Source organism: Prionailurus bengalensis, chromosome A2 (genome assembly GCF_016509475.1).
Source record: "Prionailurus bengalensis isolate Pbe53 chromosome A2, Fcat_Pben_1.1_paternal_pri, whole genome shotgun sequence".
NCBI classification, from domain to species: Eukaryota; Metazoa; Chordata; class Mammalia; order Carnivora; family Felidae; genus Prionailurus; species Prionailurus bengalensis.
Window position 1 is genome coordinate 114,816,460 of NC_057348.1, and position 27,522 is coordinate 114,843,981.

A 27,522-nucleotide genomic window follows, 5' to 3' on the forward strand; every position below is an offset into this window, starting at 1 on the left:
CCAACTTCTTACTCAAAATTTGCAAGTGACAATACCTGACTCTCAAGGGAATAACTCCCAAAGCAATAAGCCTAAAGAGCAAAGAGCTCCCCAGGAAAGATGTCAGAGTATTTGTTTCTAGCCCTGTCCTTGTAGAGAAAAAGCCTACCAGTAAAGCCCCAGCTTATGCTTCCTACAGAGGTCAACACAGTTGGCCACAGTCAGCCACTTTTACCCAGTGGCCTGTTGTTTGCAAACCATTACCTCCTGTCCCTCTCCTTCCTTGCTACCTGTCTTCTCTTGTTGGGAGTATCCACAGTACACTTGTGCCTGTGTAGAGCCCTCCTAGAGCAGTAGCTCTCAAATTCCAGCATTTCTGATTCACAAAGTCTGGGGTCAAGTACGGTAATTTGTATTTTTAACAAGTTTCCAGGCGCTGCTGCTGCTACTAGTGATGGTCAGGCAAGAACCACTATCTCAGACCAGGAACAGGAGGGCTGAAGGGGAGGTCAGCAAACTACACTCCACAGGCTAAAGCTAGCCCTGAGCTAAAAGGATTATAAAAACAAGTGGAGAGTAGTGACAAAAACCATCTGTGGCTCGCAAAGCCTAAAATATTTATTGTCTGGCCCTTTCCAGAAAAAGTTTGCTGACCCCTGACCTGGAGCATGTGCCAGAGCCTTGGCTGCAAAGGTCTCCTGCCGTTCCAATACAAAGTGCTTCTACTCAAACTCTGAAATGAGGGAGGTGCTAAATATTGATTTTCATTCCCTCACAAACTTCTCCAACCTGTCTTTTTATTTGAAAGCCCAGCACAGCATCATGAACAAAGTGTTTTGCATGTGTTAAGAATTGTTGACATTATTTTGTCTTTGGATCTATAATACTGCACATCATACATAATTCAAAAAGATACAAAAGGGTATATAGTGAAAAGTCTGTCCCCTATCCCCTTGTTCCCTCATGCGGGAGGTTACTTGAGTCTGCATACACATTTACGTACATATACTTGTATAAATTATATAACTGTGTATATATGCATAAAACGTACATTTTAAAACACAAATGGTATCATACTGTGTACTCTGCTACATATTGCTTTTTTTTATTCCATGTTAGTTTTGGGGAGATTATTCCATGGGTACATATTCCCTCTTTCATTTTTCTTAACAGCCACATACAATACTCCATTATATGGATATACAGTAATTTTTAACCACTTTCCTAACTGAACTTTAGGTTGATAAACTCCTGGAAGAATTAAGAAGAATCATTGACTATAAAGAGTGTGTGCATTTGTAATTTCGGTGGATCACACTATTGCCTTCCAAATAGTAGTACCTATTCACGTCCCCCACCCCACCCCCCCAGCACTGTATAGAAGGCAGCATGTGCTTCCCCACACCTATATTCTACCCTGTGTCCAGACAGTTTGATCTTGGCCAATTTGATAAGTGAAAAAGTATGATTTAATTTGCATTTCTCTAATTAGAGCACTTCAGTGTCTTTTTGTATGTTTAAGAGTTAGTATATTTAAGTAGTTCTTTTTCTGTGAACTGTGTTCATTTACTTAATGGAATTTTCTGTTAGTAACTGGTCTTAATCTTGTTAACGGTATCTTTCAATATTTGTCCCTTTTGTTGATAAATATTTTCTTAGTTTGTCATTGTCTTTTGGTTTTGGTTTTTTCTTTCTGCCATGCAGCAATTTAACTTAAAATTTTATGTAGTTAAGTCAGTTTTTTTTTTTGTTTGTTTGTTTTTTTTTTTCACGGCTTCTGTGTTTTCTGCCTTAGCTTTTCCACTTGGGGCCTATTTTTAAAAAAGAAAACTGTTGTCTTTTTCTCTTAGTACATTTATGAGATTTTTTGCATATTCAGGTATTCTTTTGATTTGGAACTTAGAATAAATTATGAGGTAGGGGTATAACTTTTTCCTTTTTTTTTTTTTTACATTATTTAATTTTTACATTTATTTATTTTTGAGAGACCGAGCACAAGTGGGGGAGGGGCAGAGAGAAGGAGACAGAATCTGAAGCAGGCTCCAGGCTCCGAGCTGTCAGCACAGAGCCCGACACGGGGCTCGAACTCACAAACCGTGAGCTCATGACCTGAGCCGAAGTCTGACACTTAATTGACTGAGCCACCCAGGCGCCCCATAACTTTTTTTTTATATCATTATCTAACATGATTTATTGAGCAACCCACCTTCCCATGCTGGTTTGAAATAATACCTTAAAAGTTTTTCATTGTTAAATGGCCATTGACAAAATGAAGGAAATGCTAAATGAAAAGGATCAGGTTAGATCACACTAATTCCGAACTGTCATTGCATTTTCAAATCATCTAAGGCATCTACTTTCTCAAAGTGTGTATCTGAATTACCATGGGATTTTGTTAAATACGTAGATTCTGATTCACTAAGCCTAGTAGGTTCTGGGGTTCACTATTTCTAATAAGCTCCCAGATGCTAAAGCTGTTGGTCTTTGAACTACATTTTAAGTGGCAATACTTGTGCCTGGGCCCCTCCAACAGAGTTTTTTACTTTATTCGTCTGTGGTAGTTTCAGAGATTTCCGAGGTGATTTCTAATGTACAGTTAGGGTTGAGAACTGATAGATTAGGAGATCTGAATTTCAGTAACTATTATTTTGGCAAACTATTGCTTGAAGAGCCAGATAATTACCTGGTGTAAAGTAAGTGGGTTTGGCGTTCTTAGCCTAATCGTGATTGCTGAGAATAATAAATTGGTTAGGACTCCAACCCTTACACATTTTCCTACCTTTTCCCCCTCTTTCCTTAACTGCTTTAAAAGGATAATAGAAAAACAGTTACAGAAGTAAAAGCACTATTATATTTGGTTATTTCCTTTTCAAAGCATTAAAGTGCCTAAAGTTTTTGAAAAGTTGCTATATGTTTTTCCACAGGTGGAATGAGGTATCATCTGCTGTCTCCAGAGGATCGAGAGGAATTGGTAGAAGGCACAAGGCCCAGAAGAAAGAAACATGACTACCGCATCGCCCTGTTTGGAGGTTCCCAGCCACAATCTTGTAGATATTTTAACCCAAAGGTAACTGATTTTTATTGTTTTTGTTTTTGAAAGCTCAGAGCACATAAACACTCATCTGCCACTAGTAATAATAGCTCATACGTTTAGAGAAGTTACAGTTTGTGTTGTTCTTTCACATATCTTTTGATATACACAGGTGTCTTCTTTAACAAATAAAGAAATTGAGGCTATAAATGTTTCAGTAATTGCTCTGGAATGCAGTGTAGTAACCACTGTATCAAAGAAAATGGAAAACTAGTTCTCCTATCTTACCTCATTTTGTTACTAACCCCTTGCATTCATTATGACTAGTTGTTTCCTTTAGGTGCTATTTTCAATGACAATATGGTTCTGGAGCTGTATGTGGGTTGTTGTTGTTGTTGTTTTTTACTTTAGTAATTATGTTTTAGTGTAAATTAATACATACTCATTCTGGAAAATTTGAAAACCTAGAAAATCACAAAGAAAACAGATAAAGTTACCTTTAACTATGTAGAAATAATTATCAATTTTAATGTGTTTTCCAGTACATGTTATACCATTTGGACCAGCAGAGCCTGAGTCATAGGTCTAGAAATACAATTTTTAATAGACTGTTAATTATAACCTTGAGAAAGGCCACTTACATTTCTACCCCTCGTTTCTTAGTCTCGTATGTTTTGGCTATGGAAGGGATAATACCATATTCTGTTAGTACTAAATGTGTTGCTGGGGCAGAGCAAATATCACAGTCCTAAAATATAACACCCCAACCTTGCAAGGTGGTACCCATAACTGGTGTTCAATCTAAGCATATAATGGTCTCTTTATTATTTTGTTGGCCCATTTTTGGTTGATGATAGATACCTGATAAGTCCAGAGCATCCTCTTGACATCAGGATGCTTATCTGATACTTGTTTCTTTGGAGGCAGTCTATGTCATACTGTAGTAGTGATGTACAAAGCATTTGTAATATGGTGATGTTGTCAAGTGTACAAGAGAGAGTGAAGTCCAAGCCAAGTCCAAAGTATTAGTTCCAATGAGGGCAGAGCATTGTCCCTTTAACAGTGGAGGGGTCCCAGTGCAGTTAGCCTGCTATTAGATAACTAACTGGTTCCCGCAAGGTTTGGTAACAAATCAAGGGCTTAGGATTGATCAATATTCCTGACAAAGTGGGAGCTGACTAGTGGATAGCCACATTGGCCTTAGGGGGGGAAAGTATGTTAGCTTCCACAGCTGCTAGCGTATGCAGCCTCTGTCATTGACCCTGTGGTCACTCATAAGCCCATTGAGCACAAGCATCAGATTGAAAAGGGAAGGTATAGATGGCAGTCCTATCCATGTAATTATTAAGAGACTTTACTGGTGGGCGCTCTGTTAAGAATTCATATGGGATGCAAGTTTGTGTCCTTTCTAGAGGGCCATCTACATTATCCTTCCTCGAATCTTTCTGTCAACAGTCTTACATTGTTGCTTATTTCAGGTGTGCATCCATCTGGGTGAACCATTAGCTACTGTCAAGAATTGATAAAAACTGACCTTAGCCTGTCTCTCCTGAAGGGCATAATGGAAAATAAAAGGAACTACTTGAAATTCTGCCAAATTAGAATGTTTCTTCTGAATTGTCCTTTAGTACCATTTTTGAAGGGACTAAAATGCTTTAGCAGTCCTCTCTTGGCTAGTAATATCATAAATGATCCAAGCTCAGGTCTTTCAAATTTATCAGCTGATTTATCAGGGACCACCTCTGCAAAGACATAACCCTGGTCGAAGGAGAAGACCTCCTAGGAAGGAGTTGTGATTCGTCCTTTCAGGTATTTTGTGCCTTTGGGACCTCCATAAGTGCAGGGTTATGTTTACAGACCAAATGATTGGTCAAAGGCATGCTATTTGTGATTTGATAGATCAGGTAAAATTGGTTCAAAACAGGTTAATGATATGGTCAACCTGGTTTCCTTTGGTGTCAGACATTTGCTGTCTGTCACAACCTAGTGGCCAGCCAGGAGCTATGTACTGAAAAAAAAATGGGTTGGCCTTGCTCCAGAATCCCAGGGGCATGCTCCATGATCATACTGGAACATGCCCCAAGCTATAAGCAGCACACTGGTCAGTACATTGATGCCCCAGGATCACAAAGTAACCTGAGCAGCCAAGCCATTCTACTATAGCCTGTCCTACTTAGAAGGTTGTCTCCTGCTCTAGCTTTCACTTGCAACTGGCAGCTTTTTGGTTTATCCTATAAACATATAAAAGTGGGACACTCAGTTAACAGGATCTGTTCCATCTATAGTATGTAGGAGATACTTGGGGCAGCAAGCTATAGCCTTCGTTTCCAAGGAGCTATACCAACATGCTGTAGATCAGAGCTTAATGAACTTTGTCTATAAAGGACTTCATAATAAATATTTTCAGTTTTGTAGGCTACACAGTCTCTGTCATTACTGGTCAACTCTGATGCTATAGCAGGAAAACAGCCATAAACTACATGAACAAATGGGCATGGGTGTGTTCTTGTTTATTTACAAAAATAGGCAGTGATTTGCCAGCCCAGTTTTGCCATCTGTAGGCCATAGTTTGCCAACCCAGCTCTAGACCTGTGCACATCTTTGAACTTTGTAGTGACTGTATTCTAGGGTAAGTTCTGTCCTGTCAAGCACTTGTCTTACCACTTCCTGTTCTCCAGAAGTGATCAGAATTATGGGCATCAGTATAGGAAACCAGGGTGTGACAACCTTTGGTAAAGTGAGATAGACCAAGGGTCCTGCAGCTTAGATTATAGCATACAGAGTCCTCTCTTGACTTGAGGTCAGACCATGAAATGATTTTGTTTTCCCTGCCAGCTGAAAAGAAATCCCATCGAATGGTGTGGATAGACAGTAACAGAAATACTCATGGCAGAGTGTTAGCTATATACCAAGTGTTAGCAGTAGTTTCAATCTGGTCCAGTCAGAAGACCACACATGACCCTGCTGCAACAATTAGAGGCATCAGTCTCGGCAGTTCTACAAAGCAGCAGTTCCTCCTCTGTTTTGGTAGAAAAGGAGGCCTTACCAAAGAAGGCTTTTCCTTCTTACTGTAGTATTTAACACCATAACCCATGAGTGAATATACTGCCAGATAGCAAGAAGACCTCTCCAAGGAGGGAGGGTTGGGTTAGATTGGTTAAACACCATCATGTTTGGACTGTCCCTGTTGGTCTGGTCTCAACTCATCCATCCGTCTCTGGCCCATTCTTCCATCTCCAGAATATAGGCTGTATTTTCTTTACTAAAGACATCTGGCTTCCTTTCTCAGAAGACTGGTGTCTGGCAGGTACAACAAGGCTTCATGGCCTATGTGGTACAACCCAGTAAGCACGATGGTGTTGTGCTTAAGTGATTGATACACCTACCCATCTATTTCACACCAGGTAAAGTTAAGACTTCTTGACATTTCACTGTTTCATTGTTTTTTAATTTTTCAGGATCCATTTGAATAAAGAGCAGGAAACTTACAAGTATGATCTTTTTTTTCCAAGCAAAAATTGAAATCATAGGAGTTTATAATTCTATGAACCACGGCTTTCAAGTGTTGATAATAATCCCTTCTTGTTACCCAAAGCCTAACTACAGTATTGATTTTTACAGTTAAAAGCAAAAAACAAAAACAAAAAAACCCTAACTATACTTGTGGTGAGCAGAGCGTAACATATAGACTTATCAAATCACTATGTTGTACACCTAAAACTAATGTAACATTGTGTGTTAAGTATACTTCAGTTTCTTTAAAAGGAAATGAAACTACATTTTGGTAGAAAGTATTTTATGTTAAAGTAGGTGGCTATTTTGATGTATGGAGGGACAAGGAGATCTTCATTTCATTTATGAGGCTGAGCATTGTAGAATGTGGAAAATGTGGAATGACTCCTAGCACTTTATTTTTGGTTTGTAGTTCTAACCCTTTCCTTGATTTTTTTTTTTTAACTGAACAGTCAAAAAGAGACACATATTCTATACAAGCCTGAAAATGAGACTGTAACTCCAGAATTCTCATTCATTGTCTTACTTTGCTCTTATAAATGCCTGATACATACTTAATGTTCTTTCCTGTATTCAATCACAAATTTTTAGGCTTTCAATGGAAAAATTCAAATAATTGAGGAAATAACTACAAATAAAATTATACTCATTCCATCAATTGTCTCTTATGCCCTGAAGCTAACACCATTAGAATTCCACTAAATGTTTATTAAATGTTTCTATTAGAAGTATCACACCCTCCCTTCTTTTTGCTATAAAATTTTATCTTGAAAAACTCACCCATTACTATTATTTGTATATAATATTTTAATATAAGTTGATTAGTCTTTATTATGTCTAATATTTAAATAATTGGGAAGGCTGATTTCATTATAAATTATTGTTATTTATCTTGAATCTCCCAAAGTGAACACTATTTCATTATTCAAGTAGATTGCTTAATAAGAAGTACTATACAGAAATTACATTTTATTGAACTTAACCTTTCATCAGTTAGAATTCAGAAATTCAGATTTGACAGTCATCAAGTGGGCCCCATTTGTGTGTGTGCTATATGCACCAAAAATTATCATTTTCATTGGATTGATCTCCTTTAAAGGAGGCAATTTAAGCAGTATTATTACTTAATTGAATTGTCTAGAATTAAGGTGGTATCCCTATAAACTATTATCATTAGATATTCCTTGGATATCACTGGTGAGAAGAGGCAAATATTTATATTAATTGCTGACTGAAAAATGATAAAATCTTATTTTTTTTCCTGAGTATTGACAGAAAAAGAAGTCTTGGGTTGCTGTATTGAATTGAAATGATGTAATTCTTGTTATGATCCTTTTATAAAGTCTATTAAGTCTTCCTTTCTCCCATCTGTACCTGTTTTTAAAGTTTTCAAGTGCTTAGTGATTACTAAAAAAGTTATGTGTAACCATGCTCTACTCTTTTAGTACTGGTATTCTCAAATTGTAGGATGGGAATGTCTTACGATATTAATTCCTAAATAAAAGTTGACTTAATTGACCAGTTTTTATTTGGACTGTTACTACCGGTAAAATGATGAGCTCTAAGGGCTTAGAACTTGGTAAAGGTCTTGGCTTGCCACTTCAGTATAGTGGAGAAATAGGAGACCGTGTCCTAGAGAAAAAGGGATTCTGCCTATTCCCTGCCAAAAACAAATAAGGACTAAGACCCAACAAGGTAAGGGCCAAAGCCTGTAAATTACAAAGGCAGAAAACCATATGGTGCCGTGTCGTATGAAACCATCAGGTTCAGAAGGATTACCCTGAGTACATTTTCTCATTCAGAACTCTGACAGATTCATCACTGAGCTTAGTGTCTGGCCCAATGTGGACACTCAAGTTTGAAAGGATGAATACACCAAGATAACTTTATGTAACACTTCACAAGCAGTTTTGTCAGTTTTATAGGACTGGGTTTAAACATAGGTGGCCCCTGAATCAAAAGAAATGAAGTTACCTTCCACTCAGAACACATTTTCCTGCTGGAAATATTGTTTGTTATAGGTATCAGTGTGCTTCCCAGTGCTTTTTCTCACAGCATCATAGCCACCTTACCTCTTAAACAGGCCGTCGCTGAGGAGACAGTCCCACTCTGTGATCAGGGTGGAAATGGGCAGTTATACATTGCATATTATTTTAAAAGACATGTACACGAAGAAGTGTAAATCTTAAATTAAAAAGTTAATAAGGCACATGGGGAACCTAGAAGAGCAGGCTCTTTTGTCAAAGAGCAACTCTTGATCTCAGGGTTGTGAGTTTGAGCCCCACGTTGGATGTAGAGATTACTTAAATAAAAAATTAACAAAGCTTGTATGAGAGTGTATCAGTTGTGTTTGCCACCAGCAAAAGAGTGCTGTAGAAGCAGTGCACAGAGGTAAAAGGAAGAGCACTGCTAAAAGGATCAGGAGCGCCCATAGGAACAAAATATCCAAAGTGGGCAGCAGTCATCCCAAGTGGATTGGTTCCTGGCTGTGTGCCCAGGGGCCGACATTGTTGGAATGCAAGTGTGGGTCACCCTGGGTATCCCTTCAGCTTCCTTAGTTGTCGTTATAATAGGCATCCAGTGGTAATAAGGTCCTCTGCAGCTTGGGCACAGTAGCTGTTCCGTAAGCTTGTTTGCATGCAGTTTGGTTAGAGAGGCGGTACTCACATTCGTATGGAAGAGACTGGAGTACATTCTGAAGTAAATTCTCAGGAGAGTGCTCTTCCTTCCTAAAATGTCTTCTAAAATATTGAGAGCCTCAGTTCTTCTCTTTTCAAGCATCTCCACCACACACTATTTTGTAGTTTTATTCTAAAATCAACCTGACAGCCCCTTGCTGTCACCCTTCAGGGATCTGTTTGTTTTTGTGTTTAGTCACTGCATCTGCAAGAAACCCCAGTGAAGTACAGCTAACCACAGGAGGGATGATACCAGACTCATTCTCTGTAAGCCATAGTTATCATAAATTAACAGATCAATCCCCTAAAAAAGTCTGGGAGAGAGCAGAAATAGAGCTGTAGTTTATTATTTTGTTTTGTTTCTGTAATAGAGCAGTAGGTATTTGATCAAGGGGTGTAAGGGGGAAGGAATGAGAAAACTAAACATGGTATCTGTGTGTGGTGGTGTTTTAAAGACTCCAGCCATTCTGAAATGAGCCGGAGAGTAGTGGGCATATGAACACAGGACTACAGGGGTAAGGGTCAGGTTGAGGGTAATCCTCAGAGAAGTAGAAAAATTACCACTACCATGGCACTTGGAATTTTCTCTTGGCTAATTTGGGTAATTGTTCATATGATGACCCAGAGGCACAGTAAGATCAGTCATCCTAGAAGTATTAAATCACGTCCAGATAGGTTTGCTGTGATTATTTTCTTTGAAAATTGATGATCAGGTTTTAAGAGAAAATTATCCTCAGCGGTTATAAACAACAGAACATATTGTATGGACTATGTCCAGAAGCAGGAAGCAGTTAGAGGCTGAGGTCAGTGAGGAAGCCACTGAACACAGCCAATCAAAAGTCCCAATATGGGATGGACAATAATGGCCTTGTTGATATGAAGAGCTCCACCTGAGTTGGATTTGTCCATGGAAGCTTCATGGAGGTTTTCTTGAGGGAAACTTACTGGTAGAGTTTGGATAGGAAGAAAGAGAAAAGACAAGAATATATTGAGTCCTAAGTATGTTTGCATCTTTTTGGTTTGATAAGTATGGTTATTAAAATTTTTCATGTGAGCTTCGAAAGTATTACTTAGCTGAATGGAATCTAACTTTGTGCTTAAAAAAAGAAATTAGATGTAGGTGGAAGAACTGAAGGACTAGGCCATTGGTCATTTTTCTATTGTGATTCCTTTTTTTTTTTTTTTTTTTTTGGTTCTTTTTCTTTGTTTTATTTGTTCTGTTGATTGGTCACTTTTGTTTTGTTTTGTTTTGTTTTGTTTTTGTAAATGAAAGCACCTCTTTAGGAGAAAGAGCATTTCAAGTTTAGGGTATATGAACTAAGGCAAATCAGTCTTCAGCTTTCTGGTCTATTAAGAAAGTTTAAATCTTCTCAGCATTTGTGTGAGCATCAGTTATGTTCATTTGACTCCATCTTTTCTTTGACCTTCACTCACTCAGCTTCTCCCTGCCACATCTTTAGGATTCTTCATCTTCCATATTTAAACATAAAAAGGCTTCTCATCTTCCTTTGTTCATCTCCTTTGTCTCTTCACCTTCCCCAACTCTTCCAAACCTCTTGCCCTTGTGCAGCATCTCCCCTACTCTGTCCATCTGAGACAGCAGATGTTCATCCCATCTAGTGAGAACAGTTTATTAAATGAGTCTGTTACTGCATTTCAAGATTTGAGACAGTCAGTTAAAGCGTAGTGTGCCTTCCTGTGCCAAGATTTGCAATCCCGCGTTAGGGCTGTAAATGCAGATCTTGTGTTGAAGTAACTGGCAGAGTGCTAGCATAGGGGTGCTTCATGGATTCTCTACACAAAGCACAAGGGCTGTTATAAAGCCTAACATCCTTCTCAGGGTCCACTTTTGCATTGAGCCTCATTTCATATTTAAATTTCTGAGTAATTCAGGTTTGAGTTTTGTTTTCTGGTGGTATGGTATTCATCTGAGAGTTGAAGGGAAGACATTTTGTGACTTTATAAAGCAGCAGGTTTTTTGTTTTAAAGTCGGCCCCACGCCCAGGGTGGAGCCCAATGTGGGGCTTGAACTCATGACCCCCAAGATCAAGATCTGAGCTGAGACTGAGTCTGACACTTAAACCTACTGAGCCACCCAGACACCTACCAGCACTTATTCTTAATCAGTAATTCCCTTTTATCAGGTCTCTGCCCTTCCTTCAGGCTCCTTGCTAATTTTAACAATCATTAACAGTTGAGAAATGGCCATTTACGTGCTTGTTGTTCCTTATTTATCTCACAGTTTACTACAGCACAGCCATGCCCCACCCACCCCCACCCAGCCCCCACTGTGGAAGCCCTTTCTTCCTAACTACAATGCTGTATTTCTTGAAGAACTTAAATTACAAGAGCGTTTTCTCCTAATGGCTGATTATTTAAATCCCTTTCTGGAGTTTGGAAGGTTAGTATGTTCTCAGCAATATTTGTGTGACCCTGTTGAAAATAGTGTATTTCAAAATGGGTATGGCCTGAGAAGTTACTTGGCAAATGTTTACTTCTGAAAACCAGAGTGCCCTGGTAAGTGTGCTGTTTGGAAGGAAGGCAGAAAGACTGCTTCTGATCTGTCCTGTAGTTGAAACTCAGCCTCATAGTATAATAGCTATTTATGTGTTTCAGTTCTTAAACCCTGAAATTAATTTTACTTCCACCTTAGTGTTAAAACATTAGCACTATTATAAACATCTGCTCTGAGAAGTTGTTTCCCTTGTACCATACTTTTGCTACCATTTGCCTGATTGATGTATTTACTTTTTCTGTTTGTTTGTTTGTTTGTTTGTTTTTACTGTTTATTTTTGAGAGAAAGACAGAGTGCAAGGGAGGGGCAGAGAGAGACGGAGACACAGGCTCCCAAGCAGGCTCCAGGCTGTCAGCACAGAGCCCGACATGGGGCATGAACCCATGGACCATGAGGTCATAAACTGAGCCAAAGTCAGACACTTGACCGACTGAGCCACCCGGGTGCCCCTACTTTTTCTGTTTAAATAAACACATGTAGAAGATTCAAATATAGCAAGATATAAAGGAGAAAGCCAAAGCACTCCCAGTATCAAAAGACAGTTCTCAGAAGTTAGTGAATATCATTCCAGTCCTCTCATTTTATATATATGAGATCATACTGTACACGCTATCTTGTAAAAACTATTTTTTACTCTTTCGGCATTTATGTTGTAGAAGTATTTTCATGTCAGTGAAAATACCATCCTTTCAAAGGGCTACAGAGTGTTCCATCATAGGGATATAACATAATTTATCTGAAGCTAAGGATATACCATAATTTGTTTAATGCTTATCTTCTTCACGCACATTTGGCCTAATTCCCATTTTTCCCTGTTAAAATACCCATGCAGTGAAACATCTTGTATATGCCAACTTTACACTGTCCCAATTTTTTCTGGAGAGTAAATTCCTAGGAGAAGAATTGTTCTAGCTAAGGATAAAGATGGAAACTCTTTCAGTTTACCAAAAAAGTAGATAAAAGCTTGGTTCCTAACATCAGGTACTGTTTGTTGGTGGGTCATAGGTTTCCTGTACCTCAGTAGTGCAGCCACCAGAGGCCCAGGGACTAGAGTGACAAGATGCACACTGGAGTCAGTATAGTTTAAAGACATCACTACAATGAGGAACTGACTCATTGGACTAGGAGCCCCGTGCAGCATCTACAGTCTTTGACCTTTAGAAAGTCAAAAATGAAGGTGGTTCAGCTGAATGAGACATTTCCACAAATCTGGCCTATCTCCCAATAAAAACATTCCCATCAGTACGCTAAGCCCTTGGCCAAATACCATACAAAGACATGGGGGAAATCACTGTTTTCAGAGAGGCTGTGGTTTTAGTGCTCAATTATTATTTTTCTAAGTGATAAGATATGGAGACTGTGCATGAGGACCTCAGTGGCCCTCTTGCCAACATCTTGATTGGTAGATGAGGGTGGTTCAGGTCCTTTGATGTCACGTCAAATGCCCACAGTGACTTAGCTAGAAATACAACAGGAATAAGAAGAACCCAGATTATTCCACTCCCAGTCCAGTGTTCTTTCTAGGAGGCCCTTTAAGAAGATTTTTAGAGAGCAGAGCAGTGTAGGAGTTAAGAGCACAACTTTGGAGTCTTGACAGATTGGGACTTAAATCTTGGATTCACTACTTTCTAACGCTGTGATCTTGACATAGTACTTAACTCTCTAAGATATCATCATCTATAAAATAAGCTTATTCTTCATGGAATTATTGAGGAAATTAAATAAAATGTTTTAAGATATTTCAGCATAGCTCCTGGAAGGGGAAGTGCTTGAAATAAGTCAGATAATGGCTTTACAGAAAGTGCTTACAATTTGGACATTGTAAACTCAGATTAGATTGACTCCTTGAAGTTTCTGCAAGAAATCTTAAGGGTTTTTTTTCTTTTATTTGTTTAATTTTTTTTTGCCGTTTTGTTAATTTTGTTTTCCTTTTTTTCTAAGACCCCATCTTTCCTATGTTTGCTTGGTTTCCTCTCAAAATGATCCAAAATAAAATTCTCGAGTCTTAAAAATAAAAAGTATTTCTTTTATTTTGGATTTTGCTTGTCTTGATTGTTAAAATATCTGTGTGTGGTGTGTTTATTTTTTGAAGATTCATGTGTTTTCAGAATGCAGATTGTATAAAATCAGTCCCTACTCTCAAGGAAAACAGCAAGCTGATATTTTTGCCTTGAGGGATTTAGAGAGGCAATTACAGCCTCTCACCTCAAGAAGCATCTCACTGTAGTACCACACCACTGCTGGAAAATCATACAGGACACGATGTAATGGAGTGCTCAGTCATCAAGCCCAGACTTAAGTGTGGTGGGGATTCAGAAAAAGAGAAGCCTACAAAAAGGAAAGAAGCCTTGAGCTTGAAAAAAATCTTGAATGTGGTATATATCACAGCAGAGACAAGAAAGGCTAAGGACAAAGGAAGACAGGATTTTATACACGAGTGTATATGTGTGTGGATGCATAAATGAGTGATGTGTCAAAACTTCCTTCTACCTGTGTCTTTTCCAGGCTTTCCAGTTATCCCATTTTCATATCAGCAGTCAGGCACAGAAACGTGCATGAAATTGATACTCAATAAAACTTAACTGAGTTACATTGTTTTTAGAGTAACAGTTCCATGCCCACACATATACAATGTAACTCTAGTGCTATGTATGTGTCTGGACTTACAGGAAAGCTGCATGTCTAACTTGACCTGTAGCCTAGGAGCTCAGAGCCATAAGCAACCCTTCCTCTACCTGCAGGCCCCGGGTTGGGAATGGTCCTATTGCTAGGATAAGACCTGGCATTCCTACCCACAGAGGCTTTAAGTCAGACTTCTAATCTGTATTTTTACCCTCTCTGCTTGCTCTCTCAACTGCACACATTATCTCCTAGGCAGTATAACAAGTTATTAAAGGGCAAACATCAAATCACCTTCTTAGTATTGTTTTGGATGAAGTGTAGATGGGGGGAGTTAGTAGATGGGAGTGAGATCTACCATACGTACATGTGAGTAAAAAAGCTCCCTTCCCTCATACATGGATACAACCAAAGCCAGGTATTTTCAAGCACAGGTGCATAACTGTGTATACCTGACAGGTATACTTAATGAGCTAAAATATAAAACATTAAATTTTAGCTGAAATAAAGTCGGATTTACATTCTAGGTAAAATTCTTGCAAAGGTTATTTCATCTATCTGCCTTGAAGATGAACTCTTAGGTAAGAATATTATATGTAGTTAGTATTTATCAAGCTTAGCGTCTACAATGTACATTGACCAATGACAGTATTTGGAGAATTGAAAAAGATTTAAAAATTTGAGGATTTCTAAAGAAATCAGGGCCCAAATTGCAAGTAGATACAAGCATGTGCATGTGCCTATCTATTCCTGGTCACACATGTGTCACACACACTGGATAATCATTTTTCCCTTGAGCTTATAGTTCTAAGAGCACAATTTATTTTAATCCTTAAATCTGAAGCCTAAGCCCTATGTGACAGGTACATATGAGAACTCATTTATTCCTTACTCAAACCCTTGGGTAGTATCAAAAGTTAGAACTATTCTATTATCAAACTCTTGGGAGTTATTTGTTTTGTTTTGTTTTCTTTTTGGAACTTCTCATATCCTAGCGTCTAAATGTTCAAACTCATTTAGCTAAAAGAAAAAGTATTTTGTTTGTGTGTTTAATCCTAGCTCATACATGGGCAGTTATTTTTAATTTGAAGAGTAGCTGGTCTTAGAGATCATTTAAAAGGATATATCACCCACTTTCTCATCCTGAAATAAAGGAAGAGCAGGAAAAGATAATGTTCTTGAGAATATCTTTAGAAATTATGGGAAAGTTCCCATATTGCTTTCTAATAATATCAAATAAATTGGGTGTAAAAGTGGCAAGACTTGAGATTCAGTGAATTAACAATGTATCTAATTAATGAAACTGAAGTTCTCTACTTATAAAGTTGGTCAGGTAGGAATTATGAGTAGATTTGCAGAATATGTAAGAGTCATTAGTTTATACTTTTGAGGGATCATTCCCTGTAGAGTATGGTCATTACTTTCTTATTTTTTTTTTCATTCTGTGGTATGCAACTCTAAGAAAACAAATTTTTAAAATAATTTTCCCATTTTTCAGTGTCCATTGAGCAAAACAAACTTTGGGAAAATGTTATATTTATCCTATAGTTTTGTATGCCTGCCATAGGTATACCACTGAGTAACCCAGGGGAATCCCAAATTGAGAATAAAGCAAGGATTAAGACTCTTGTTTTTCTAGGGGTGCCTGGGTGGCTTAGTCAGTTAAGCATCTGCCTTCAGCTCAGGTCATGATCTTGCGGTTTGTGAGTTCAGGCCCCACATCAGGCTCTGCACTCAGTACTGAGCCTGCTTCAGATCCTCTGTTGCCCTTTCCCTCTCTCTCCCTCTCTCTCAAAAATAAAAATAAACATTAAAAGAAAAAGAGAATTTGTATTAAAAAATAAAAAGTCTCTTGTTTTTCTGGTCACCTAAAGAGCAGAATGTTCATCATCACAAGGAGTCAAGGTGCTCTGCATAAGGGGCTCTTTTTCCTGAGACTTCCTGGTGTTGTATGATGCTTTGATCTAATCTGATGAATGCCTAAAACGGCGCTAGTGTGACAGATACCCATCAGATTTTCCCAAAGGGCACTGAGCGTTAATAATCACACACACACTGCTTTGCTCAGTGACAGCAGGAATTGTTTGGATTTCTGCCAGACCCAAATTATTTTTAGACGTTTTCAGAAAGCAGCAGAAACACTATAGCTTCCTTGTTCAAAAAAAAAAAAAAAAAAAAAGGAGGGGGGGGGGTGGAATCAAAGATGCTGTAGCTTTGGGAGAATCCCCATACATTTACACAGAAAAAGGTATCCTTGGATGTATTAGACATAGTGAGGAAACTAAATGGTGCTGTGAACCACCCTTATTGTGAAATACTGATTATGTGCTCATTTTTAATCACTGGGAAGAAAAAAGTGAGCTTCCAGACTAGTTGAAACAGATTCTTCAAGTATTCCATAGTAAATATCACAGCTTTAAGAGTCCATCTGAATAAACTGGCTGAACTGAATATTTTTAAAAAGTTAATATTACAGAAGTCCACAAAATACCTTCTCGCCTTAGATGTCAGGAAGATCACAGCACCTTAAACTTCATGTTAGCCAATGATTATTTACATCTCTCAGTGTATCTGGCAGGGAAGGGATGGCTAGAGTTACATTTGAAATGGGCCTTTGTCTAAGTAACAAAAGTACTTCACTTATTTTAGAATTTTCTTGTATTATTATGCTTAGTAACAGAAGGAATAGGAGACTGGTGGTAGGGATGCATTCAAATGTGTGACAGTTTAATCTGGAGCCAGAAAACACCCAAAGCAGCCACTATCTTCCTCTCGCCCTCTGCCCCCACCTAACACACATTCTGAAGAAATCACACAAGATTAAGTTAGGTAATGTCTCAAGCCAAACATTGTGATATGTACTCTAGTAAATTAACAAACTCACATTTTGTATTTTCTCAACTATGTCTTTGCCTCATCTGTATCAATTTGCCTCATCAGATCAATGCCTCCTCTGATCAATAAGATAAGATCATCTTATCATCTGATAAGTTTTGCATTACTGACCATTTTTTTCCTGTTACAGGATTATAGCTGGACAGACATCCGCTGCCCCTTTGAAAAACGAAGGGATGCAGCATGTGTGTTTTGGGACAACGTAGTGTACATTTTGGGGGGCTCTCAGCTTTTCCCCATAAAACGAATGGATTGTTACAATGTCGTGAAGGATAGCTGGTATTCCAAACTGGGCCCTCCAACACCTCGAGACAGCCTTGCTGCCTGTGCTGCAGAAGGCAAAATTTATACATCTGGAGGTTCCGAAGTCGGTAAGGACTTACTCGGTATCTTTGTTTGCAAAAAGTGTTTTACCAAGTATCTTGGTAAAGTTTCTTGGCTTTTCATATTTATAATAAACAACTGGTATGGTCTTTTTAACATAACTTACATACACATCTGTCACATTGTACAGCCCATTTCCCTGAAGGTTTACCTTACTTCGTTAATTTTACAAGAACTTCAGCTTCCTAAGTTACGTTAACTGTCCCGTTTTCCTCTCATGCCGTCTAGATTTTAGTTCTATGTAGATTGCTTTAAGATACATAATATTTGCTTTGACGATTTCAGAGTGTGGCTCACTCCTAGACTCTTTAAGATCTCTTTACTACATTCTTGCTTTTAAAATCTATATTGCCTTTTTAGAACAGCATATGGGCTTGGGTGTAAAACACCTTTCTCTTTAATGGATAATTTGTTAGCATCAGGAGTGGTCTTTTTCTAAATGAGTAGTTTTTCTAAATGAATATTCTAGGCGCAGACTGGATATATAATAGCATTTACATGCTTTTACCTTTTCGGATAATTTCTTTAGCTAAATAATGGGTTTATAAAGAAAACTAGGAAGACCAAGTAAACCTAAGGTACAGAATTTAAATGTTAATTAAGTCTTTATTTTCTTTGATAATTTTATATTAGGCCAGAGAATGTTTTACTTTTGGTCAGCATATTTATCTGTTTGATGTTTTTACTCCCCCACTAGATGTCAAAAATACTTAGATTCTAGGGGCGCCTGGGTGGCGCAGTCGGTTAATCGTCCGACTTCAGCCAGGTCACGATCTCGCGGTCCGGGAGTTCGAGCCCCGCGTCAGGCTCTGGGCGGATGGCTTGGAGCCTGGAGCCTGTTTCCGATTCTGTGTCTCCCTCTCTCTCTGCCCCGCCCCTGTTCATGCTCTGTCTCTCTCTGTCCCAAAATAAATAAATGTTGAAAAAAAAAATTTTTTTAAAAATACTTAGATTCTAAAATATTAGAAAATTTAAAGGTTTTTTTTTTTTTTTTAAGTTTATTTTGAAAGAGAGGGAGCATGAACAAGCACTGGGGAGGGTCCGAGAGAAAGGGAAAGAATCCCAAGCAGGCTCCGTGCTGTCAGCATGGGACCCCATACAGGGCTCGATCACAACCTGAGCCAAAATCAAGAGTTGGACACTCATCCTCGTGATACCCAAGAAACCCAGAAAAATTAAAGATTTTTAAAATGTGACTTAAGAAGTGACCTTTTCCCCTTCTTTTTTTTCCTTTTTTTTCTTTTTCCCCTTTAAAAGCATTCTTCATAGAATGTCTATGAAGACATATTTCAAACACAATAAATACTAAAGATAATAGAAAGTAACTGTTCTATAGATACACTTTTTATAGAAAGCATAATATGTAACTTCTTCAGCAATTACTGAGTTTTTTACTTAAATAGTAATTTCTTATATCTGCCACATACTCTGTATTTCCCCTTAATATCAACCAAATGAATCTATCAAATTGAAAATGTTCTAAAAGTTAAAAAGAAGTTAATGTTAATCAGGACGGTTGCTTCTTCCATTTGTTATTCCCTGAATTTTGCCTTCTGTAGACCTTGGTTGTGGTTGAGAATTATAAGGGTGTTGTTAAGCATTAGCAAAGTCCAGAAGAGTGGGAGATGAGAAATCATTTGGTTAAATTTTAACGTTTTTCTTCGGAAGGAAAAAAGCACCTGTTTCTTCATTAGTATTATTTCTAAAATTCTCTATTGAGCCCCTATAACTTGCAGAAGTTGCAAAACAGGATGAATATATGTTTTGCTATTAAAATGTATAATCAAATTACACCAGAGTCATGCAGTGGTACCTTGAGAATATACTTCAGAATGGCCCAGCATGACTTCAGGGCTTACTCACACAACCACTAAGAGTAGTCAGGAAGAATAGTTTTTTTAATGGTGCAGTGACTATTACGGAATGTTAAATTATAATCCTTAGAATATTATCAGATCATAGTTTTCAGAGTTTAAGGTATGGATTTATCATCTATAAATAACTGTAGTTTTCTCCTCTATAAACATTTGAAGTTTGGATAATTCCCATCATGCATAACTGGGCTTGAAGACATACATAATGTTATTTATTTAATTTTTCTTCTGAATTCAAACCAATCTTTTCCTAAATTAATTACCAATAAATAAGTATCTTCAGCAGATCCTTTTTTTTTTTTTAATATTTTCTAAGGTCTATACAAACAGGGTTAGCTTTTTCTTAAGCTATTCCTACATTTTGCTGTTATTGTTAATTAAGTTTAGAAAAGACTCTACAACTGTAAATTCCTCCCTCCAGTAACTAGTGACTTCCTTCTACAATCAGCTCACTCCAAGCCCACACACACACTAAGCTAAGTCTGGTTGGGCCTTTTCTTTTACAGGAAACTCAGCGCTGTATTTATTTGAGTGCTATGATACAAGAACTGAAAGCTGGCACACAAAGCCCAGCATGTTGACTCAGCGCTGCAGCCACGGGATGGTGGAAGCCAACGGCCTGATCTATGTTTGTGGTGGAAGTTTAGGGAACAATGTTTCTGGGCGCGTGCTGAATTCCTGTGAGGTTTATGATCCTGCCACAGAAACGTATGTATCAGTTTAAAAGTCCTATTTTAAAATCATGCAAGAACAGACCTGTTCTTAAGTCATTGAAATCACACTGGGTATAATTCGTCTTTTAAGTAACATCGTTCTTTAGATATAAGGGTTTGTAAACTTATGTGTAGAAGTGTGTGGGAATAACCTTATGCATAACTCATTAAAACTACACTGTATAAACAAACAAAAAAAAAGTCTTCTTTCAGTTAATTGTATGTAAGCTCAGAGGAAGAAGATGGCAAAAGGCAAAGGAGCCCAACAGAAGAATTTAGTTCTCGTATCAAGAATATGCATACACTTGGGAATGTGCTAGGTTTGGGACATTCATGGCCTGGACCACTCCTCTATGCTTTAAGAAATGGCTTGACCTTATATACCCTGTGGGAGCTGCTCTCTTTCTGTTCTTGTTTGTGCAGCAAATGCTGTGAATGGGACAAGTATGACTTGATTCATCAAAGTCATAAAATACTTTTGTTTGAGGTCAGGAAATGTAGGGGAGGACAGGGAAAAATTTATGATCAGTAGTAAATTTGCCTTTAATTGGGAATATCATATATTGATTGGTTTGTATCATTAATAAATTGTACCCCTAGGTATAATGTCTTAATTCTGAGTTTGTATGGGTAGATACATATTTTTCCAGTAAGATTATTCTTAAATCCAGGAAGTAAGTAACTGCTTTTTTAAAGACAAAATGCTAAAGAAATGGTTAGGCAGCTTTTCTGACCTTATAATTAATGATGGAACCTGTTCAATGTAGACAAAGACAAAGCTAATGTGCAAATTACTGAACAGTAGGGGGCGTGGGTAAGTAAAATGCCATTAAACTGAGGAAATGACCACGGGTAATATCCAAGTCAGACCTTTTTTTTGATACTCAGAAACAGCCAAAGAGATTTGATAAGACAAGTAACTTACTGATTTGAAAGCATTGTTCTTCCTTTACCAGAACCAATTATTAGGTAAATATGTTCAACTTAAACATTATGCCAAAGAACTGCACCATAAGTCTTACGTTCAAGTTTTACATTTAGGAAATATTGCCAGCTTATAAAACATAGAAGTCTTCTACTCCAGCTATTTTTTTTTTTTTTTTTAGTGAAAAGTAATAATTTAATTATAAAATGTGATTAGCCATGTACCATTATTTACTTACACTTCCACCCATTTTTAAAGAATTTAAAATCAGTAATTCCTTCCCCAAACAAAGCTGCAGTTACAGTTGTTCTTTTCTCATTTTTTTTGCCCAGCTGGTTACCAGTGCTAGTAACAGAATTGAAAGCCACTTATCTTGAAACTTACCTTTGCTGAAGTGTTGCGACTAGAAAATCTCTCAGAGATCATCAAATTTACTATTCCTCAGTGTTTTTCAAAATATACCTTTGTACTTGCCAGAACACACTGGGGATACCCCTTATCTCATCCCATCATCTGTCAGTTGAGCTATCTACCCCATCTTGTCCCAAATTACAGGAGGGGGGTGTATGCCAACTGTCTTCCCTCCTGTATCCCTGAGATACCTCTGCTTTGCCTCTGAGAAATTTTATGCCCAAAAACTAGTACTGCATATTAGTTGGAAAACTGTGGTCTCATTCATCCTGCTGCCTAATTATTTTTTTCATTTCTAAAAAAATCTCTTAAAGTAGAACTCATACCAGATAAACACCAGGATTCTAAATTTTGAGATCTTTATTCAGGCACTGTCAGTGTAAATTAGTATATTCTTATTCATAGCAGCAGGGAAAAAGTATAAAGGAATTCTGCCCCTCAATATTTTTTTTTTTAAGTTATTTATTTTTGAGAGATAGAGAGCAAGAGCAGTAGCTGGGGAAGGGCAGAGAGAGAGAGAATCCCAAGCAGGCCGGTGCAGAACTCTACATGGGGCTCAGTCTCACACACCATCAGATCATGCATGACCTGAGCTGAAATCCAGAGTTGGATGCTTAACTCACTGAGCCATCCGGGCACCTCTGCAGCCTCAATATTTTATTATTATTATTATTATTATTATTATTATTTATTTATTTATTTACTTATTTTTGAGAGACAGAGAGTGACAGAGCACAAGTTGGGGAGGGGTAGAGAGAGAGAGAAGGAGACTGAATCCAAAGTAGGCTCCAGGCTCAGAGCTGTCAGCACAGAGCCCAATGCGGGGCTCGAACGCACGAACTATGAGATCATAACCCGAGCCGAAGTCGGACGCCCAACCGACTGAGCCATCCAGGCGTGCCTACAACCTCAATATTTTTTAAAACTGGATCAATACATTCAATTTAGGGGAATATTTTAAAACTTACACAACTTAGCATTTCTTTTGTATATATTGAGCTTATGTATGAAACCTGAATTCTCTATATTCTCTTCAATGCCCTTAACTTTACCCTAAGTGAAAAGCTAGTGTGACTATAATGATTCACATCCCAAAATGAAAAGTTATATGCTACAGTGATTTCCTTTTTTAAGTGTTTTGTAACTGGTTTAATTGGAAGCTAAGAAATGAAGCCTGTGGAAACAACATGACATAGTTTATGCAGTCAGAACTTTAAGAAAAACTTCTAAATACTAAAGTTCAGGTTGGGGAGAGCATGGACACAGTACATACTCCACATATGAAATTACAGGAAGAAGAAAATGTATTTTGGGAAACTTCCTACTCTAAACCTTCAGGAGACTTAGCTGCAAAGATCTTCCTCTACTTACAGTGGGGTTACATCCTGATAAACCCAATGTAAGTTGAAAATATTGTTACCTTGCAAATGCACTTACTCCACCTAACCTGGACATCATAGCTTAGCCTAGCCTACCTTAAACATGCTCAAAACACTTACAGTAGCCTATAGTTGGGCAAAATCAGTTAACACAAAACTATTTTATAATGTGGTGAATAGGTGAATACTGGACATGAAAAGCGGAATGGCTGTACAAGTACAGGATGGTCCTAAGCGTATCAGTCGTTCACCCTCGTGATCATCTGGCTGACTGGGAGCTGTGGCTCACTGCTGCTGGCCAGCATCGTGAGAGAGTATCATACAGCTGGCCCAGGAAAAGATCAGAATTCAAAATGTGAAGCACAGTTTCTACTGTATGTGTTTCACTTTTGCATTATCATAAAGTCAAAAAATTGTTAAGTCAAACCATCATTAGCATCAGACCACCCACCACACATACAAATACACTCTTACTTTATATCACGGACATATGTGGAGAAGAAAGGGGTATATATTTTGAATTTTTCCAAGTCAAATACTATGTTTATTGCATTTTGACAGCTCACCATCTGAAGCTCACTGCGTGGAAAGGCAGTGGAGGTCCAGTGTGGCTCCCATGTCTGAGCTGTTTGCTGGAAAAAACCAGCATGGGGGAGCATGTGTATTTACCCTGAAAAAAAAAAAAAAAAAAAAAAGGACCAGTGTTGCCCACCTCACCTTACAGAGTGCTCTGAAAATGAGAGTGGTGACTTTCAAATATCTTTTAAAGCAAACAAAATTTATAGATATAAGGCAACAAAACAGTGCTAATATTTCAGTTAATCATTATGTCCTAATTATTTTGAAAAAATTGTAAATTTAACTTTTAAAAGAAGAGATAGGGGTGCCTGGGCAGCTAAGTTGGTTAAGTGTCCAACTTCGGCTCAGGTCATGATCTCACGGTTTGTGAGTTCAAGCCCTGCGTCAGGCTCTATGCCTACAGCTCAGAGCCTGGAGCCTGCTCTGAATTCTGTGACTCCCTCTCTCTGTCCCTCCCCTGCTCGTGTGCTCTCTCTCTCTCAAAAATAAACATTAAAGAAAAAAATTTTTAAATAAGAGATATAAATAATCATATTAAAGAGTTACACTTATGTCCAATTTCCTGTTTGTTTTTGCTTGGAGACTTTTGATATGTTAGCTGTTGAGACACAAACAAGCCTGTGTGCCAGTACCCCCTTCACAGTCAGAAATGTCAATTGGGTATATTGGATTATATGCAAAAGAAGGGATTGAGTCTCATAGAAAAAAGTAACAGTTGTCTGTGTGTATGAGGCTGTTAGCTATGATTTAGTATTCTTCAACACTTGTGTCCACATTTATATTCTCAGTCTCATTACGTATAGTAGTGGCTGTGAACAAAATAACATGCTAATAAGGTATTAAATTAGACACAGTGACAGTACTTTTGTTACTAGAGCTGCCTAAAGTTCGAGGGTACATTTGAAGGTGGACATGTGAATAGTAACAGATACTACTCATTTGCTGATTGCTAGAGCCCAGTGTTAAATTTGTATTTTACTCATACATAAATGTTAATTAAAACCATGTGTGACAATATTAGTATTTTATACTTAAATACCTTCCCTTTTTTTGTTGTTGTTGTTGTTACCATTTTAACAAATTATTGTGAACTACAGGGATTGGATTTCCTCCAAAGACGTGTTAGCAGTCTCCAGATATTCTCTATTTCTCATACTCTATCGAAGTTGAAAGGAGTAAAATCCCCATTTACCTGGCCTTTAAATAAATTCCTCAAAACCATGTTAGACTTTTGTTTTCTAGCTTCTCAGGTGTGTGTGTTTGTGTGTGAACACATAGGTGAGTGGTAAATGATCACTTTAATTGGGATAACAAACCTTTCTTATAAATTAGTATGAGTACTTTACTTCCTGTGAACAAGTACTCTAAAAACTTTCTTTTATTTTCAGATGGACTGAGCTGTGTCCAATGATTGAGGCCAGGAAGAATCATGGACTGGTATTTGTAAAAGACAAGATATTTGCTGTAGGTGGTCAGAATGGCTTGGGTATGTGATATTAATTCACTGTTTAACTTTCCCAGTGAATTTGCTGAGACCTCCTTCTCTTAAATTTTATAAACATTTCTTAAAATCTAAATACAAGCATTTATCACACACATTATTATACTTATTTTTATAGTTTCTGGGAACTATTTTATGAGACATTGCAGTGTATTTAACATTGCTGTCCATGAAATGTAGGTAATGTCCACCTCACACATTTCCTGGGTAGTAGTATCATAATAACCAAAGAACTTATTGAGTAACAGAAACATTGGAATTAAAAAAAAAAAAAACCCTTTAAATACAACTTTTAAGATTTGTATACAGACCCTGCATGGCATAATTTCCTAAACATTTTTAAAATTTGCATGAAAATATCAATATTACTATTTTTTAAATAAGTAAATTTGACTTTTTACTTTCTTAAATAATTTATAGCAAAAAATCTTATGGAGAATCTGGACAATCTATAGTCCACAAAGCTCATTTTAGTACCTTTTAGCATTACTTAAATATATAACAAAGAAATACCTTCTTTCCCTTTTCCTGTCTCTCACCATTGCTAAATTGATAAATGCCAGAAGGATAATTTGAATAATTATAATCAAAGTTAATCAGAAGGAGAATCCACTGATTTACTTTTCCAGAACAGAACATTTTTAATTTTGCAAAATAAATATAAATATTTAGGATTCTAAACCAACAAGTAAAAATTAAGTTAAATTTGTATTATGTTAAAGTAAAAATAAGAATAGATGGTAGATTTCTGGGCATTCATTGTAAGATTCTTAACTGTTCTGCATGTTTGAAAATGTTCACAATAAAATGTTGGGAAAATGCAAAAGAATACTTTAAGAGATCTTAGAATTGTTCATATAGTCGTTCATGTAATTTTATTCTTTTGAAGGTGGCCTGGACAACGTGGAATATTATGATATTAAATTAAACGAATGGAAGATGGTCTCACCAATGCCATGGAAGGGTGTAACAGTGAAGTGTGCAGCAGTTGGCTCTATAGTCTATGTCTTGGCGGGTTTTCAAGGTGTGGGTCGATTAGGACACATCCTTGAATATAATACTGAGACAGACAAATGGGTTGCCAACTCCAAAGTCCGAGCTTTTCCAGTAACAAGTTGTTTAATTTGTGTTGTTGATACTTGTGGAGCAAATGAAGAAACACTTGAAACATGAAAAGTGAATGGACTTCAAGATTTATTGGAGACTCAAAAATATGGCCACCAGTGCTTTGTTCCAAGAGTTTGGTTACAAAGGTTTAGTTTGGTGTTTTGTTTTGTTTTGTTTTTAAGGAAATTTCAAGTAAAGTAAGATCGCTATAAAATAGATGTTTCTTTTATATGAATTTCCTTACTTAATTCAAAGACCATATTTTAGCTGGCCACTTAACCAAGACATACCTAGTGAGAAAACTTGAAAAATCATAAGCATTTGGTGAAAATACAAATTCTTGAATGAATTTTACATGTGTAACTATGATTATGGCAGAGTGGGGATTGGCTCGTCAGTGAAGCAGTCTCATCTTAGCTCTAGATTCTATTTTCATACATCATAGAAGTGCTATGTAGGTAGGTCTACTTGTTTCTGTTCAGTCAAGAACGAAGACATAGTATGAAGTGTAAGTCAAGACAGGCAACTCCGATGAAGCAGCTTAGTCTCACCTAGTTTTGCTTGTCTTCATTTGTTCCATTTAGTGCCAAATTTATTCCATTTTAAAAGCAAGCCAGAGTGAGTCAAGGCATACACATTTTCTCTCACAAAACTTCATAAACACATTTTGGGCTTAGAAACATACCCAAGTCCTCATGAAATATATTCAATTAAATATATTCCATCTTTTAAACACAAAATGTCAAGCTTAGCACGCCGGTTAATTTATAGTACTGTTTTACCCCGTGGTTAAAAAATGATTATGCCTCTTCACTCACTGTTAAATAAAATAAAATAAAATCATAGTAAGAATGATTAGCAAAAGATAAAGCTATTTATAGCAAATTTCTAGGTTACTAGAATAGCACTGATAGCTATACAATATCAATGTTGACTTTGAACTTCTTATGGATTTAAAAAGATACATGATTTCTTTTTATTAGCAGGACGCATCAGAGAGGTTTGACCCAGGTATCTCCTAAAAGTTTTGTAATAATTTGAGTTAAATGTTTGTCATCTCGTATTAATTGCTTTTATGTGGTCAATAAATCTTTTACAAACCCAACTACTCATTTCTTTCCTAGTAATGTTTTGCCCTTTTACATTATGGAATGTATGGAATGAGCCATGTAAAGCTGTCACCATCAGTGTTTTTATCCAATTATATTAAATATTTTTTAACTTAAAATAGACTGCTAAGTTTTATTCATCTTTCATTTTAAATGTGTTAGGCAACGGTTTTTAAAACTTGTGAACCATTGTTTCTGTTTTGATCTTCATTGTTTTATTTACATGGGGGTTATAATCTTAAATCCTAAAAATGTTCAAATGAAAAAGAAATTATAAAAAGCATAGTGATAGTATTTTTATTTATGTAGG

The 27,522-nt window shown here is 37.2% G+C and overlaps 1 protein-coding gene across 5 annotated transcripts in view; it reads left to right on the top strand.

Annotated features, from left to right (window-relative positions):
• The window catches only part of KLHL7 (kelch like family member 7), a 69,221-nt gene extending 42,013 nt beyond the window's left edge, over positions 1-27,208 (top strand). For all 5 annotated transcript variants that reach the window (XM_043589079.1, XM_043589076.1, XM_043589080.1 and 2 more), the window contains 5 exons: positions 2,904-3,046; positions 17,361-17,601; positions 19,995-20,196; positions 24,884-24,981; positions 25,886-27,208. In XM_043589079.1, the coding sequence (XP_043445014.1) occupies positions 2,904-3,046; positions 17,361-17,601; positions 19,995-20,196; positions 24,884-24,981; positions 25,886-26,169 (968 nt within the window). In that variant the 3' untranslated portion in view covers positions 26,170-27,208. The remainder of the gene's footprint in view (positions 1-2,903; positions 3,047-17,360; positions 17,602-19,994; positions 20,197-24,883; positions 24,982-25,885) is intronic.
• The last annotated feature ends 314 nt before the right edge of the window (positions 27,209-27,522 follow it).